Source organism: Mus caroli, unplaced genomic scaffold, assembly GCF_978045245.1.
Source record: "Mus caroli unplaced genomic scaffold, Mus_caroli_1 scaffold_5, whole genome shotgun sequence".
Classification (NCBI taxonomy): Eukaryota; Metazoa; Chordata; class Mammalia; order Rodentia; family Muridae; genus Mus; species Mus caroli.
In genome coordinates, this window is record NW_028227260.1 from 94,306,550 (window position 1) to 94,319,121 (window position 12,572).

Genomic DNA, 12,572 nt, shown 5'->3' on the forward strand with positions numbered 1-12,572 from the left:
GCTGTAGGTTTCCAGCATTCATGAACTGTTATCCATACAGGAGTAGGCTTTGGTAATGGAGCCATCTTTGAGTCATTTCTGCTCCTGTAAGTAACTCCTCACCCATATTCCTGTAAGTAACCCCAATAAAGTCCACGTATCTTCACTTTAGTCTGTTGTTGGTTCTGTATCTGGGGTAAGTAGACATTTGTTTAAGTCTATCCAGGAATAATGTCATACAACAGAGTGTGTATGAGTTTGTCCATAGGCATGTAGTACCTAATAAGGCCAATGATAAGAGGTCATTGGATCCCCTGGAGCTGGAGTTATAGGCAGTAGGGAGCCACCTGACATGATGCAAGTTCAGGTCTTCTAAAAGAGAAGTCTGTGCTTTTAATCACTGAGCAGTCTCTCCAGTCCCAGATAAATGTGGGGGTTTTTTTGGTTTGTTTTTTTGTTTTTTGTTTTTTTGTTTTTTGTTTTTTTGTTTTTTCCAGAGAGGGTTTCTCTGTATATTTCTGGCTGTCCTGGAACTCACTCTGTAGACCAGGCTGGCCTCAAACTCAGAAATCTGCCTGCCTCTGCGTTCCAAGTGCTGGGACCAACCGCCCGGCTGATAAATGTATTTTTAAAAGATTTATTTATTATTATATGTAAGTACACTGTAGCTATCTTTAGACACACCAGAAGAGGGTGCCATGTCTCATTCAGATGGTTGTGAGCCACCATGTGGTTGCTGGCATTTGAACTCAGGACCTTTGGAAGAGCAGTCAGTGTTCTTACCTGCTGAGCCATCTCACCAGCCCAAATGTATTTTTAAAAAACAAATATTTTAATGTAACATCAAAATTATTGTTATTTACTTGTAAGGTAAAAAGAGATATTACTCAGACACATACATGCATACATAATGTAAAAATAAGTATCTTTTTAGAAAAATAAAAAATACATAAAGCTAAAGAACCTCTTGGAGCTTGTGGTATATTTCAGTCATAGAGTGTTGTCAAGTTTGCATTAAGACCCGGGTTTGGCTGGGCAATGGTGGTGCACGCCTTTTTTTTTTTTTTTTTAGATTTATTTATTTATTATATGTAAATACACTGTAGCTGTCTTCAGACACTCCAGAAGAGGGAGTCAGATCTCCTTACGGATGGTTGTGAGCCACCATGTGGTGGCTGGGATTTGAACTCCGAACCTTCGGAAGAGCAGCCGGGTGCTCTTACCCACTGAGCCATCTCACCAGCCCCAGGTGCACGCCTTTAATCCCAGCACTTGGGAGGCAGAGGCAGGTGAATTTCTGAGTTCGAGGTCAGCCTGGTCTACAGAGTGAGTTCCAGGATAGTCAAGGCTACAGAGAGAAACCCTGTCTCGAAAAAACCAAAAACCAAAACAACAAAAAAGCCAACAACAACAACAAAAAAACAAGACCTGGATTTGATCCCCATAGAAATGAACCTCTGCCACTGGTGTGAGAGAAACCCATTGCTTACAAATTTGGAAGTGCAAAGACACGTGGTTGGGTGGTTGGGGATATGGAGGGAAAAAAATCCTAAAACTCCTCACTCCTCTCTCTCTCTCTCTCTCTCTCTCTCTCTCTCTCTCTCTCTCTCTCTCTCTCTCTCTCTCTCTCTCTTTGGTTTTTCGAGACAGGGTTTCTCTGTGTAGACCAGGCTGGCCTTGAACTCAGAAATCTGCCTGCCTCTGCCTCCCAAGTGCTGGAATTAAAGGCGTGGGCCACCACCGCCTGGCTTTCTTGGCTTTTAAATTATGTATTATTCAGTAATTTCATATATCAATAAATGCATTTATATCATATCCACCCCTCAACTCCCTTTCTCTAGCAGTTGTTTGTTGTAAGGTCTCCTATAGCTCAGGCTGGCTTTAAACATGCTATATAGGTGAGGGTGGTATCAAACTCCTCTCTCCACTTCCCTTTGCTGGTTGGACCCAACTACAGGTTGGGCCATCACACGTCCTTATTTATTTTTCAAATATATATTTTAAAAAGATAAACTGGAGCCGGGCGTGGTGGCGCACGCCTTTAATCCCAGCACTCGGGAGGCAGAGGCAGGCGGATTTCTGAGTTCGAGGCCAGCCTGGTCTACAAAGTGAGTGCCAGGACAGCCAGGGCTACACAGAGAAACCCTGTCTCGAAAAACCAAAAAAAAAAAAAAAAAAAAAAAAAAAAAAAGATAAACTGGCCTTAAATATCCAATCGTCCTGCACCATGTTAATCCCAGCACTCAAGAAGCAAATCAGGCAGATCTCTGAGTTCCAAGCCAGCCTGGTCTACAGAGTGAGTTCTGGGACAGCCAGGGCTACACAGAGAAACCCTGTCTCAAAAAAACCAAACCAAAAAAAAATGTGTATTTATAGTTTGTGTATGAGTACTCATGTAGGTCAGAGGACAACTTCTAGGAGTCAGTTCTTTCCCTCCATTGAACATGTAGTGTTGAGAGGCCTCAAGTGCTTTTACCAACTGAGCCATCTCAGAAGCCTCATTATTTTATAGACTTTTAAACACAGGAATTCTCTGTGTGGCCCTGGACAGCTGGCCTGGAACTCTCTCAGTAGACCTAGCTAGCCTTGACCTCAGCAATTTGCCTGCTTCTGTCTCTAAGCCTCATTAAAAAGGAAGAAAGAAAGAAAGAAAGAGATCAAAACAATAAGATAAACAAGTTTATTTTGTACACTTCAAAAAAAGAGAAGCAAGCTGGCCAGTGGTGGTGCATGCCTTTAATCCCAGCACTCAGGAGGCAGAGGCAGGTGGGTTTCTGAATTTGAGGCCAGCCTGGTCTACAGAGTGAGTTCCAGGACAGCCAGGGATGTTCAGAGAAAAACTGTCTTGGAAAAAAGGAAAAAGAAGGGGGCGGGGGGCAGATACGGCAATAACAGAACCACCTGCATACAAGTCACCTTTTTAAAAAATGACATATGTATATGTTTGGCTGTATGTTTGTATGTGCACCATATGCATCCAGTATGGGCAGAGGCAAGAAGAGGGTATTAAATCTCCTGAACTGTAGTCACAGGCGGCTGCAAGCTGCTAAGTAGGTGATGTGAAGTCGAACCAGAGTCCTGAAAAGGTACTAAACACTCACTGAGCCATCACTTCAATCACCACATGACCTTTAATTTAGTATCAGTTTAATGTCCTCTGACATATTCCCATCACCCACTTTTATCTGAGGAGGTAACCACACAAGAATGTACTTATTGCCCCACATGCCAATACCAGTGACTTAGGCAGTCAGGTCTCACGTGGTAGGGCCAGCTTGTCGCTTCCAGAAACGTCACATCCGTTGGGAACCCGACACAAGCCCGCCAGGGGCGAGTGCTTTTGTGAGAGGGCGGAGTCCTAGCACGCAGATGGAGCCTTGGTGGGGCGGAGCCTGTGGGGGCGGGACCAGGCCCGGTCAGGGCGGGCCTCACTTGCCGGCGTTTGCCGGCCAGGGCCACTACTTGTGAGGAGCTCTGTGACAACGGAAGCAGGTGAGAGACTTCAACCAGGTAGGTGAGGATGGGAGGTGACTTGTGGCTCCGTCCGCAGTCCGTGATCACCAGCTCTGGCCAGACCCAGCGAAAGGTCTTGCGGGTGCGGTTGTGACGTGGAGGCTCTTCAGAACCCAAGACTGCCCGTGGGGGTTGTAAGCCCTTCCTAACTTCTCTAGCCACCTGACAAGCCCTGGACTGTCAGGTGCGGAGGAGACCTGGTCATCATTGCTAGTTATCCTTCAGATCCTTCAGCCCCTATACTTTGCTGCTGTGAAAAAAAAAAAAAAAAAAAAAAAAACTTCCGGATGGTATTGCTTCCTCACTCAGCCTTGGAGTGTGTTTACTCTAACTCTTCCAGCAACTCTATCAGCAGAGGTGTAGGATAGGGACCAAATCCCTCTTGCAGTGATCCACTATGGTCCACTAATCCTGCTGGTAGGATGGGGTATGGGTGGATGGTCCTTAGTCTTTCCCTTAACTGGCTCACACTACTCTGATGCCTACATCTTTTCCTCTCTACTTGACTAGTTACCTTACTCTGGTTTTCCTGCCTCCCTCTTCATCAGTGAGATTCAAGGCTGGACCAGGGCCCCCAGGGTAAGTGACCCATACTCAAAATCATCATAATGTAAAACCTGCTATATCCACTGCCATCAAGTTGCCCCAATTCTAGCAGATGATAATACAAAGGTGTTGACTATCCAGTTGAGAAAGGGAAGGAGGCAGACCTCTCCTTTCGCCCCATGTTACTCTACCCTTAGAAATACTCAGGTTCACTGTAAGTTTAAAACTCTGGTAGGTCGTGCACACCTTTATCCCAGCACTTGGGCTGGTGGATCTGAGTTCCAGCCTGGTCTACATAGTGAATTCCAGGTTAGCTAAGACTACACAGGGAAGAACTGTCTCAACAGCAGCAGCAGCAACAACAACAGGACTCTGGTAAGGCTGAATGTGATAACCTACACCTTTAATTACAGCACAAAAGAGATAGAGTGTGGGGTAAGAGCACCCGACTGCTCTTCCTAAGGTCCAGAGTTCAAATCCCAGCAACCACATGGTGGCTCACAACCATCCGTAATGAGATCTGATGCCCTTTTCTGGTGTGTCTGAAGACAGCTACAGTGTACTTACATATAATAATAAATAGATAAATCTTTAAAAAAAAAAAAGAGAGAGAGATAGAGGCAGGCAGATCTTTGAGAATTTAAGGCCAGCCTAGTTTACATGTGAGTTGCAGGCCAATAGGACTACACACAAAGACCCTGTCTCAAACAAAAAGACTCTGATAGGGTAATACATTGAGAAGTCTCTAAGCAGAGACTCTCAGATGTAGCAGCAGCTATAAAAGCTCAAATTCTGAGACCAGGGAGCTCTGACAAGAGAAGTTTGCTCATGACCAGACGTGGTGGCACACGTCTTTAATCCCAGCACTCAGGAGGCAGAGGCAGGCGGATTTCTGAGTTCGAGGCCAGCCTGGTCTACAAAGTGAGTTCCAGGACAGCCAGGGCTATACAGAGAAACCCTGTCTCAAAGCAAAAACAAAAAAAGGAGAAGGTTGCTCAGTGGATACCTATAGTATCCTTACTGTATTCCTACTGAAGTCCCACTGTAGCTCCCCTGAGAAGCAGGGGTGTGTGTCTCACAGGACTTCCATCTCATAACTATAGGGCAAATGAAACAACATGTATAGCCACAGCTTGTCAGTAGCAGCCTTTGGTTCTGGAACTCACTTACTGCACATATCACTTTGTTAAAACTTTGTAGCTGGCAAATGGCACTTAGACACCCTTATTCTATTCTTTAAAGACCTGGATCTGGCCCAAGCCAATGTTCCGATCAGCACCCTTTGTTCTCATCTGGCCAGTCTCTTTGTCTACCTCCCAGGAAGCCATTTATTTGATTTGCTTTGTTTGAAAATGAACTATCAAGTCTCCCAGGCTGCCCTGGAACTGGCTATATAACTGAAGGATAATCTTAGTCACCTGATTCTCTTGGCTCCACCTCCCAAATACTGGGATGACAGGAGTGAGCCACCGTATTTACCCCCTCCAGGTGGCAATTTAGTTCATTCCCATGGTGGTATCTTTGCATCTTGAAATGAGAGTGGGATGGCCTAGTGGTGACGGGATTAGAGATGGCTCTCCTAAAACCCTCAGTATTAGAACTTCTCTATGAGGTTACCATCGTAAGAAAGTCCGTGTAATCTGGCAGCCTGAGTGGGGTTTCCCCTCTTGAGGGCTGAGAAGCTTGAGGCAGCTGTGCTGAAAGAAGAGATGGCTGAATGACATTCAAGGGCCAGCATTATTTCAAACCTAGAGATAAAGGTCTGAGAGCCCCATGCTCCTAAGCTTGCTGTTTCTCCTCTTCATTAGCCACTTTACCCCTTCTCTTTTCAGGAAAAGTCCTGCTATCAAGGAAGAAAATATAGGACCAGGACCTTCCCATGGACTCTTCTCAGGACATTCCAACAGCACAAGCAAGGGTGTCCCCCTAAGACGCAAGAGGCCTGAAAACACTATCCTTTGTGAAGTGCCATGGTGGTCAGGAAAATCAGAGGTAGCTCCCAGCAGTTGCCTGGCCTGGGAGGACAGGGTGGTTGTACAGGTTTTATAGGCATGCTTGGAACTGCACTGGTGTTCATCAGCCTGCCATGGGGAGCCCAAGTGATGGCCAGTGCCAACATCAGTACTGCTCTGGGCCACACAAGTGGTCACTATTTGAGTATTGGGGATGGCTCTGTGACAGAATTTGATTTCCCTGAGAAGAGTGAGGGTATCATTGTGATCTCTAGCCAATACTTTGGACAGGCCAATGGGACAGGCCCCAGCCCCACACTTAAGGTTATATCCCTGGACACAGAGGTGCTGACCATTAAGAATGTGAGTGCCATAACCTGGGGCAGTGGAGGTGGCTTTGTGGTAGGCATCCACTCGGGTCTAGCTGGGCTGGCCCCACTCCACCTCCAGCTCATGGATTTCTATGAGGCCCCACCCCTGCTGATCGAAGAACGGAGAGATTTCTGCATCAGGGTGTCACCTGCTGAAGACCTCCCTTCTGCTCTCAACACCAACTTGGGCCACTTCTCAGAGAACCCAATACTCTACCTGCTTCTGCCTCTTATCTTTGTCAACAAGTGTTCATTTGGTTGCAAAGTGGAACTTGAAGTTTTGAAGGAGCTCCTACAGAGCCCCCAACCCATGCTGTTGGGCCTCTTGGGCCAGTTTCTGGTCATGCCTTTCTATGCTTTCCTGATGGCCAAAGTCTTCATGCTACCCAAGGCCTTGGCTCTGGGCCTCATCATTACCTGCTCATCACCTGGTGGTGGAGGGAGCTACCTCTTCAGTCTCCTCCTTGGAGGAGATGTCACCCTGGCCATCTCCATGACTTTCATCTCAACAGTAGCTGCCACTGGTTTCCTACCACTCTCATCAGCCATCTACAGCTACCTTCTCAGCATCCATGAAACACTCCACGTGCCCATCTCCAAGATATTGGGGACCCTGCTGTTTATTGCCATCCCCATAGCAGCGGGTGTGGTGATCAAATCTAAGCTCCCCAAGTTCTCTGAACTACTGCTACAGGTCATCAAGCCCTTCAGCTTTGTACTTCTCCTGGGTGGCCTATTCCTGGCCTACCACATGGGGGTCTTCATCCTAGTGGGAGTCAGGTTACCCATTGTACTAGTGGGTTTCACAGTGCCTATTGTTGGCCTCTTGGTGGGCTACAGCCTGGCCATCTGCCTGAAGCTGCCAGTGGCTCAGCGAAGAACAGTCAGCATTGAGGTAGGGGTGCAAAACAGCCTGCTAGCCTTAGCCATGCTACAGCTGTCTCTGCGCCGCCTTCAAGCAGACTATGCCTCTCAGGCCCCTTTCATTGTGGCACTGAGTGGTACCTCCGAGATGTTGGCTTTGGTTATTGGCCAGTTCATCTATAGCATCTTGTTTCCTGTTCCCTGAGCCCTCTGGATCAAGTTTTATAACCCCCAGCCCCCATACTCCTTTACCAAAGGCCTTTAGTTCTCATGCACTATGCACTCAAGACAAATCCAGGCTTATTTTTTTACTCCTTTTCGCCCCAGCTTTCAGTGCCAAAGAGGCCATGCTGAGTTAGATAGTTGGGTATTGCCCAGAAATATATTTCAATAAAAAACAAAAAAACAAAAACAAAACAAAACAAAAAAAAAGCAAGCTTGGGTCCCTTCCAGTCTGTCCCTTGGAGCCTGTGGATTGGGGTAAGAAGAATGTGTCTGGGCAGATATGGGCCAGAACAGTGAACAAACTTGGTGACCCTGCACAGAGCCCACTTTCTCCTCCTCACTCAGTTTTACACATGGTAGACATGTACCTTTGAGCTGCATCCTCAGATCTACAAAGGCTTTGCTCTAACAGCCCTACCTAACAGGGCAGACCTCTGCACTATAAGGAGTGAAGAGAGCAGAGGTCTCAGTCCACTACTTCCGAGCTTCAGTCAGGATATTTTTGCAGCCAGACTAGAAAGGAAGTAGAAAGCCATTAAGCTATGGCAGGCAGGACTGGACCATTTCTGTATCTGAGAGACACCACCACGTGTTTGCGCTGACTTGGTCCACCAGCAGGGTGGGAATTAGCACAGGCAGGCCTTGAGGGAAGCTGACATTCTGGTCCTTCCTTTCAAGCCACAGCTCCCAGACTAAGCAAGCCTGGCCCCACAGGTACCTCACTTGGATCCCAGTGGGCGGGGCATCCCCAAGTCCCCGCGCCATTAAGCCCAGGTGGTGGACTCTACCCAAGGCACGGCTGGGGCAGAAGCGACGGCTGGGAGGCGGGACTGAAGAATGCGCAGGCGGGAGCCAAGAGGCGGGCGCGCCCCTTTCACGGCTTCCGGCGGCGGCGGGCGGTTCCGGGGCGGCGGCGCGCGGCAGGGGACCGTTGGTGTTTGCGTTGGCCGTAGTGGACTGGGCCGTGGACACCATGCAGCTGACCGTGAAGGCGCTCCAGGGCCGGGAATGTAGCCTACAGGTAAAGTCACCCCGCAGGCTGCTGCACTCACTCCTGCCGCTGGGGGCGAGGGCGGGTGGGGGAGGCTGGGAGAGCTGACCTCAGGAGGGGGTGCGAGGGCTTCACCGCCCAGGGAATTCGGGCTGAGCCCTTGCCTCTCCACCTCGGCCGGATCAGGTGGCGGAGGACGAGCTAGTGTCTACACTGAAGCACCTGGTCTCGGATAAGCTGAATGTCCCTGTGCGCCAGCAACGTCTGCTGTTCAAGGGCAAGGCCCTAGCAGGTAACCAGGGAAAGGAGCCATCCAGGGAGCTTTACAGAAAGCTGGGGGACGGGATGTACAGGCCAGTGTAGTGGATCGGGGCACTGGCTGCCACTGGACCTCAGAAAAGTAGCTGAGCCATCACCACCCCACCACCCCATAGCCAGATGCTGCAGTGCTTCACTCTGGCTGTCTGTGGCAGGATTGCTTCCCAGCCACCTCCACATCAGTGAGGAAGGAACCACACCAATCTCTCTTTGGCAGATGAAAAACGACTGTCAGATTACAACATTGGGCCCAATTCTAAGCTCAACCTAGTTGTTAAGCCTTTGGAGAAGGTGCTACTGGAAGAAGGGTCTGCCCACAGACTGGTCGACTCCCCAGCCACCCCCATCTGGCAGCTGATCTCCAAAGTCCTGGCCCGTCACTTCAGTGTAGCAGATGCCAGCAGGGTCCTGGAACAACTACAGAGGGTGAGATGAGTAATGCTGGACCTCCAATCTTAATGTTTCTACCCCTGCCCCTACCTAATGCAGCATACACCTTCCCCACTGGCACCCTCTGAATATACCTGGTCTTCTCTCCTCAGGATTATGACAGGTCCTTGAGCCGCCTAACACTGGATGACATCGAACGTTTGGCCAGCCGCTTTCTACACCCTGAAGTGACTGAGGCTATGGAAAAAGGGTTCTGCAAATAGCATTCTGGGATTGTGGGGAGAAATCCCAGGTCAGGCCACAGCTGCATGTTGCATTAAATGTGTTCTCATGTCGCAGTTTGGCTCATAGTGATAATAATAGCTGGTATGTATCCAGCTCTTGCTAGGTGCTAGGTACTCAAAGTACATGGCCTGAGTTCTCTTCTGCCTCCCACAGCAAAGTTGAGGCTGCACTGTAGAGACACCTAGCAATGGCTTGGGACAGACAGGGTCCAAGTCTAGCCAGCCTATAGAAGTGCCTCTGTAGAAGAAAGAGTGTGCTGTTTTCAGAGATGGGTCTTAGTATTCCCATTTAGCCCACTCAGCATACACCCTCAAAAGACCCCCTCAGGAAGCCACTAGTTCCTGTCACCTGCCCTCTGGTGTGTCCCTTGGCAAAACTCTATAGGAGGCCAAGTGTTAGCTATCCAGGGTCCCTCCACTGCTGCAGCCAGTGTGCTCTTGAATGACAAGCAGGTTAAGGGGCTGGAGGATCAGAAAGATACCCCAGCTCCATCATAGTTTGAGTCATGTTTCTATGCCACTTTGGTCCCCAACCAAAGTGAGTGTCCCATGTTAGGCACTCCTCTGACCTGAATAAGTTTCCTTTCTCCTTTATCAGTTCAAGGTGGGAGTCTCTGCTCTCATCACCTGCAGTTCCACCTTGTGTTCAGAAAGCAAAAGTGAAGTGATAGCCAAGCATGGGCCACTAGATGGAGTATCCTGGGCCTTTGTAGCATAGCTCATCTCTGGAGCACCCTATTTGCTTGGCTCTTTCTGAAAGTAGGTCTCACCCATGAGGGACAACAGGTGACTCAGAAAGGCAGTGTCACAACTAGAACACTCTGCCTTGGTCTCCTTATCCAGTGCTCACCCACAGTGTGAAACAGATGCTTCCTCTGCCACCTGTATACAGGGGCGTTTACTTTGCACACCTTCATTGCTTAAGAAGAAACTCAGGGTGCTGAGAAAGCTATGTATGCTGAAGGCAGTGATTCCTCTTTTTATTGTAACTATGCCTGGGTGCTAAAGGTCATGTAAGTAAGTACTAGTTCCTTTGAGGAGGACCCCCTGGGAGCAGTCAAGCTGGAAGATAGCCACCTGCAAGACACTACTGCCCCTCTACTTTTGCCAGGAAAGCCACTCTGCTATGAATGTTATTGGGGCTACACTTGCCTTTCTTGCCCAAGGGCCTCCTGCATAGACCTTGTCGGTCAAATCTTGAGTCCTTGTACAGAAATGATAGAGGCCTGAGGGGGTGTGCAGGTGATAGACCCTGGTACTCCTAAGACCTGGGGTATCATATCAGGGACCTGCTTGTGAACATGTGTACAGAGTGCCAGCTCAGATAATAAGCTTACCAGTGACCTTGTTCACTTTGAGTCAGGGAACGTATTTGTAAAATTAACACTAAAGATGCTTGTGAGTCATTTCACCAAAAGGAACTCTATTAATAAACTAGACTGCTTTTGGTTTCCAGTAATTGGTTTAAAAACACAGTAAATTTACTGGCTTATAAAGCTGAAGAAGCCTAGGAGTACTGGCAGTGGATGAACAATTTCACCAAACATCCAGGTTTTTTTCCCGCCTCCCTCTGAATTCTCCAGGATCTGCTTCATCCTCACCACCACCACTTCCAAGGATCAAAGCTGTCTACAGCTTCATCAAAACCTTTCATTCACTGCCAATGAGGAGCACTTTCTTTCTGTAGCATAGCTTCTGTCTCAGATGCCCCAGCAAATAAATGCTGTCTCTTATTGGTCAGAACTGAATCCTGTGTAATATTTGGGCTGGGAATATGGGAAAATAAGTTGTTGATTATCCATTAGCAACTATTTGGCCAGTCTTGGGGTCTCTTTCCTGAACATATGAGCTGTACCAGAGAGAAAAAATAAATGGATGTCCTGGTGATGTCTTGGTGTGTGCAGATGGCAACTGTCAACTACAGGAAACATTCCACCAGAAAGAACATGACTTCCTTGGAGATAGTAGAGGAGGAAGGGATGGGGACTCAGACAAGGAGCATTTCAGAGACTCATTCAAAAACATTCAAAGTTTCTAAAAGCAGAAACAAACTATAGACATGTTGCTGAGTCTCTTGAGCCAATGCTTCTCATTCAGAGTACCAAATGCCTGTAAAATGCTTACCTTTGCAGTGTTTTGATGAGTTTATATAACGGGACAATTGACAGGTTTTGCTAAGTAGCTACCTATAGAATAAGAAACTATTATTGAGAGTTCCTCAAGAATCAGGCTATGGCTGAAACAGAAAACTCACAAATGTAGGAAGGGGTTCTGAAAGGGGTTCAATGTCATCTAGTTGCCTTGGGAGGCTAAGATGGCTGTGTATGTGGAAGGTCAGAGACAGAGATGAGATTGGACATGGAGATAAGTGAGGAGCCTACAAAATATGCATTGTGGCCCCTATAATAGCTCAGAAAAGCAAGAAGATGGCTCCTTTTGATAGCTATTGGATTCTTACGAACCTTTTCTATGCAGGGCACTTATTTCATCCTTATATGACTGCCAAATGTGGGAAGTGGATGATCCACAACCCAGGCATAGCTTTATCCCTGAGCTCATGTAACCATACTGCTATGCCCAGGAGTTACCTGTAAACAGGGAGCCATAGATACTGGAAGGATGATTGAGGTGGCTGCCCAGAGAAAGGGGCTTACAAAGAGTGAGGTCTCAACCTCAAGGGGTCAGCTTTACCAACCACAGAGGAATTTAAAGAGGAGCCAAAGGCAAAAACATAGGCAAGAGATGGCACCAGTGCAACTCAAGGACAGGCATCTACAAGGAAGAGCCCATTAGCGCTGCCACTACAGGGACAAGGTGGAGGTTGTTCCCACTGTATGGTAGGCCAAGGAGTCCTCAGAAACCTTATTCTACAAGTATATGTACAACTGAATGGCAACAAATAAGTGGTGTTAAGCCTTGGGGAGCTCTGTCAGAGCAAGGTGGCAGATAAGAGGAAGGAAGACGAGGTAACAAATACTGCCGGGATGAGAAATAAGAAGGGGACCATAAGAGGATGCTAGTAAAAATAGAGTGACCACAGGATGCAGATGCTGCATTTGCCTTGAATTTCGTATGGCTCCCTATATACAGCAGGCTCTAAATTCTAAGGGCCCTAATCAAGAATAGATCATCAGGGATA

General features: G+C 47.8%; 2 protein-coding genes across 5 annotated transcripts; both read left to right on the top strand.

Moving 5' to 3' along the window:
- Positions 1-3,360: 3,360 nt before the first annotated feature.
- Positions 3,361-7,976, top strand: Slc10a3 (solute carrier family 10 member 3). 4 transcript variants are annotated; one of them, XM_029473552.2, is made up of 3 exons: positions 3,361-3,489; positions 4,003-4,071; positions 5,871-7,976. In XM_029473552.2, exon 3 carries the CDS (start codon positions 6,009-6,011, stop codon positions 7,428-7,430), a length of 1,422 nt encoding a protein of 473 aa, XP_029329412.1. In that variant the 5' UTR covers positions 3,361-3,489; positions 4,003-4,071; positions 5,871-6,008; the 3' UTR covers positions 7,431-7,976. The 4 variants fall into 4 exon arrangements, with proteins under 4 accessions (XP_029329412.1, XP_021009462.1, XP_021009463.1 ...); XM_021153803.3 differs by having other exon boundaries at positions 3,361-3,471; XM_021153804.2 differs by lacking the exon at positions 4,003-4,071.
- A 316-nt stretch (positions 7,977-8,292) lies between these two features.
- On the top strand, positions 8,293-11,176 carry Ubl4a (ubiquitin like 4A). Its single transcript, XM_021153806.3, has 4 exons — positions 8,293-8,471; positions 8,628-8,733; positions 8,977-9,185; positions 9,302-11,176. Exons 1-4 carry the CDS (start codon positions 8,424-8,426, stop codon positions 9,410-9,412), a joined length of 474 nt encoding a protein of 157 aa, XP_021009465.1. The 5' UTR covers positions 8,293-8,423; the 3' UTR covers positions 9,413-11,176.
- Positions 11,177-12,572: the final 1,396 nt, after the last annotated feature.

Bases quoted from the DNA above. Each gene is read 5' to 3' on its own strand.
- Slc10a3 (XM_029473552.2), top strand. From the start codon at position 6,009: ATGGTGGTCAGGAAAATCAGAGGTAGCTCCCAGCAGTTGCCTGGCCTG.
- Ubl4a (XM_021153806.3), top strand. From the start codon at position 8,424: ATGCAGCTGACCGTGAAGGCGCTCCAGGGCCGGGAATGTAGCCTACAG. The intron at 8,734-8,976 runs GTAACCAGGGAA...TCTCTTTGGCAG, and splicing joins CAAGGGCAAGGCCCTAGCAG to ATGAAAAACGACTGTCAGAT. The intron at 9,186-9,301 runs GTGAGATGAGTA...TTCTCTCCTCAG, and splicing joins TCCTGGAACAACTACAGAGG to GATTATGACAGGTCCTTGAG.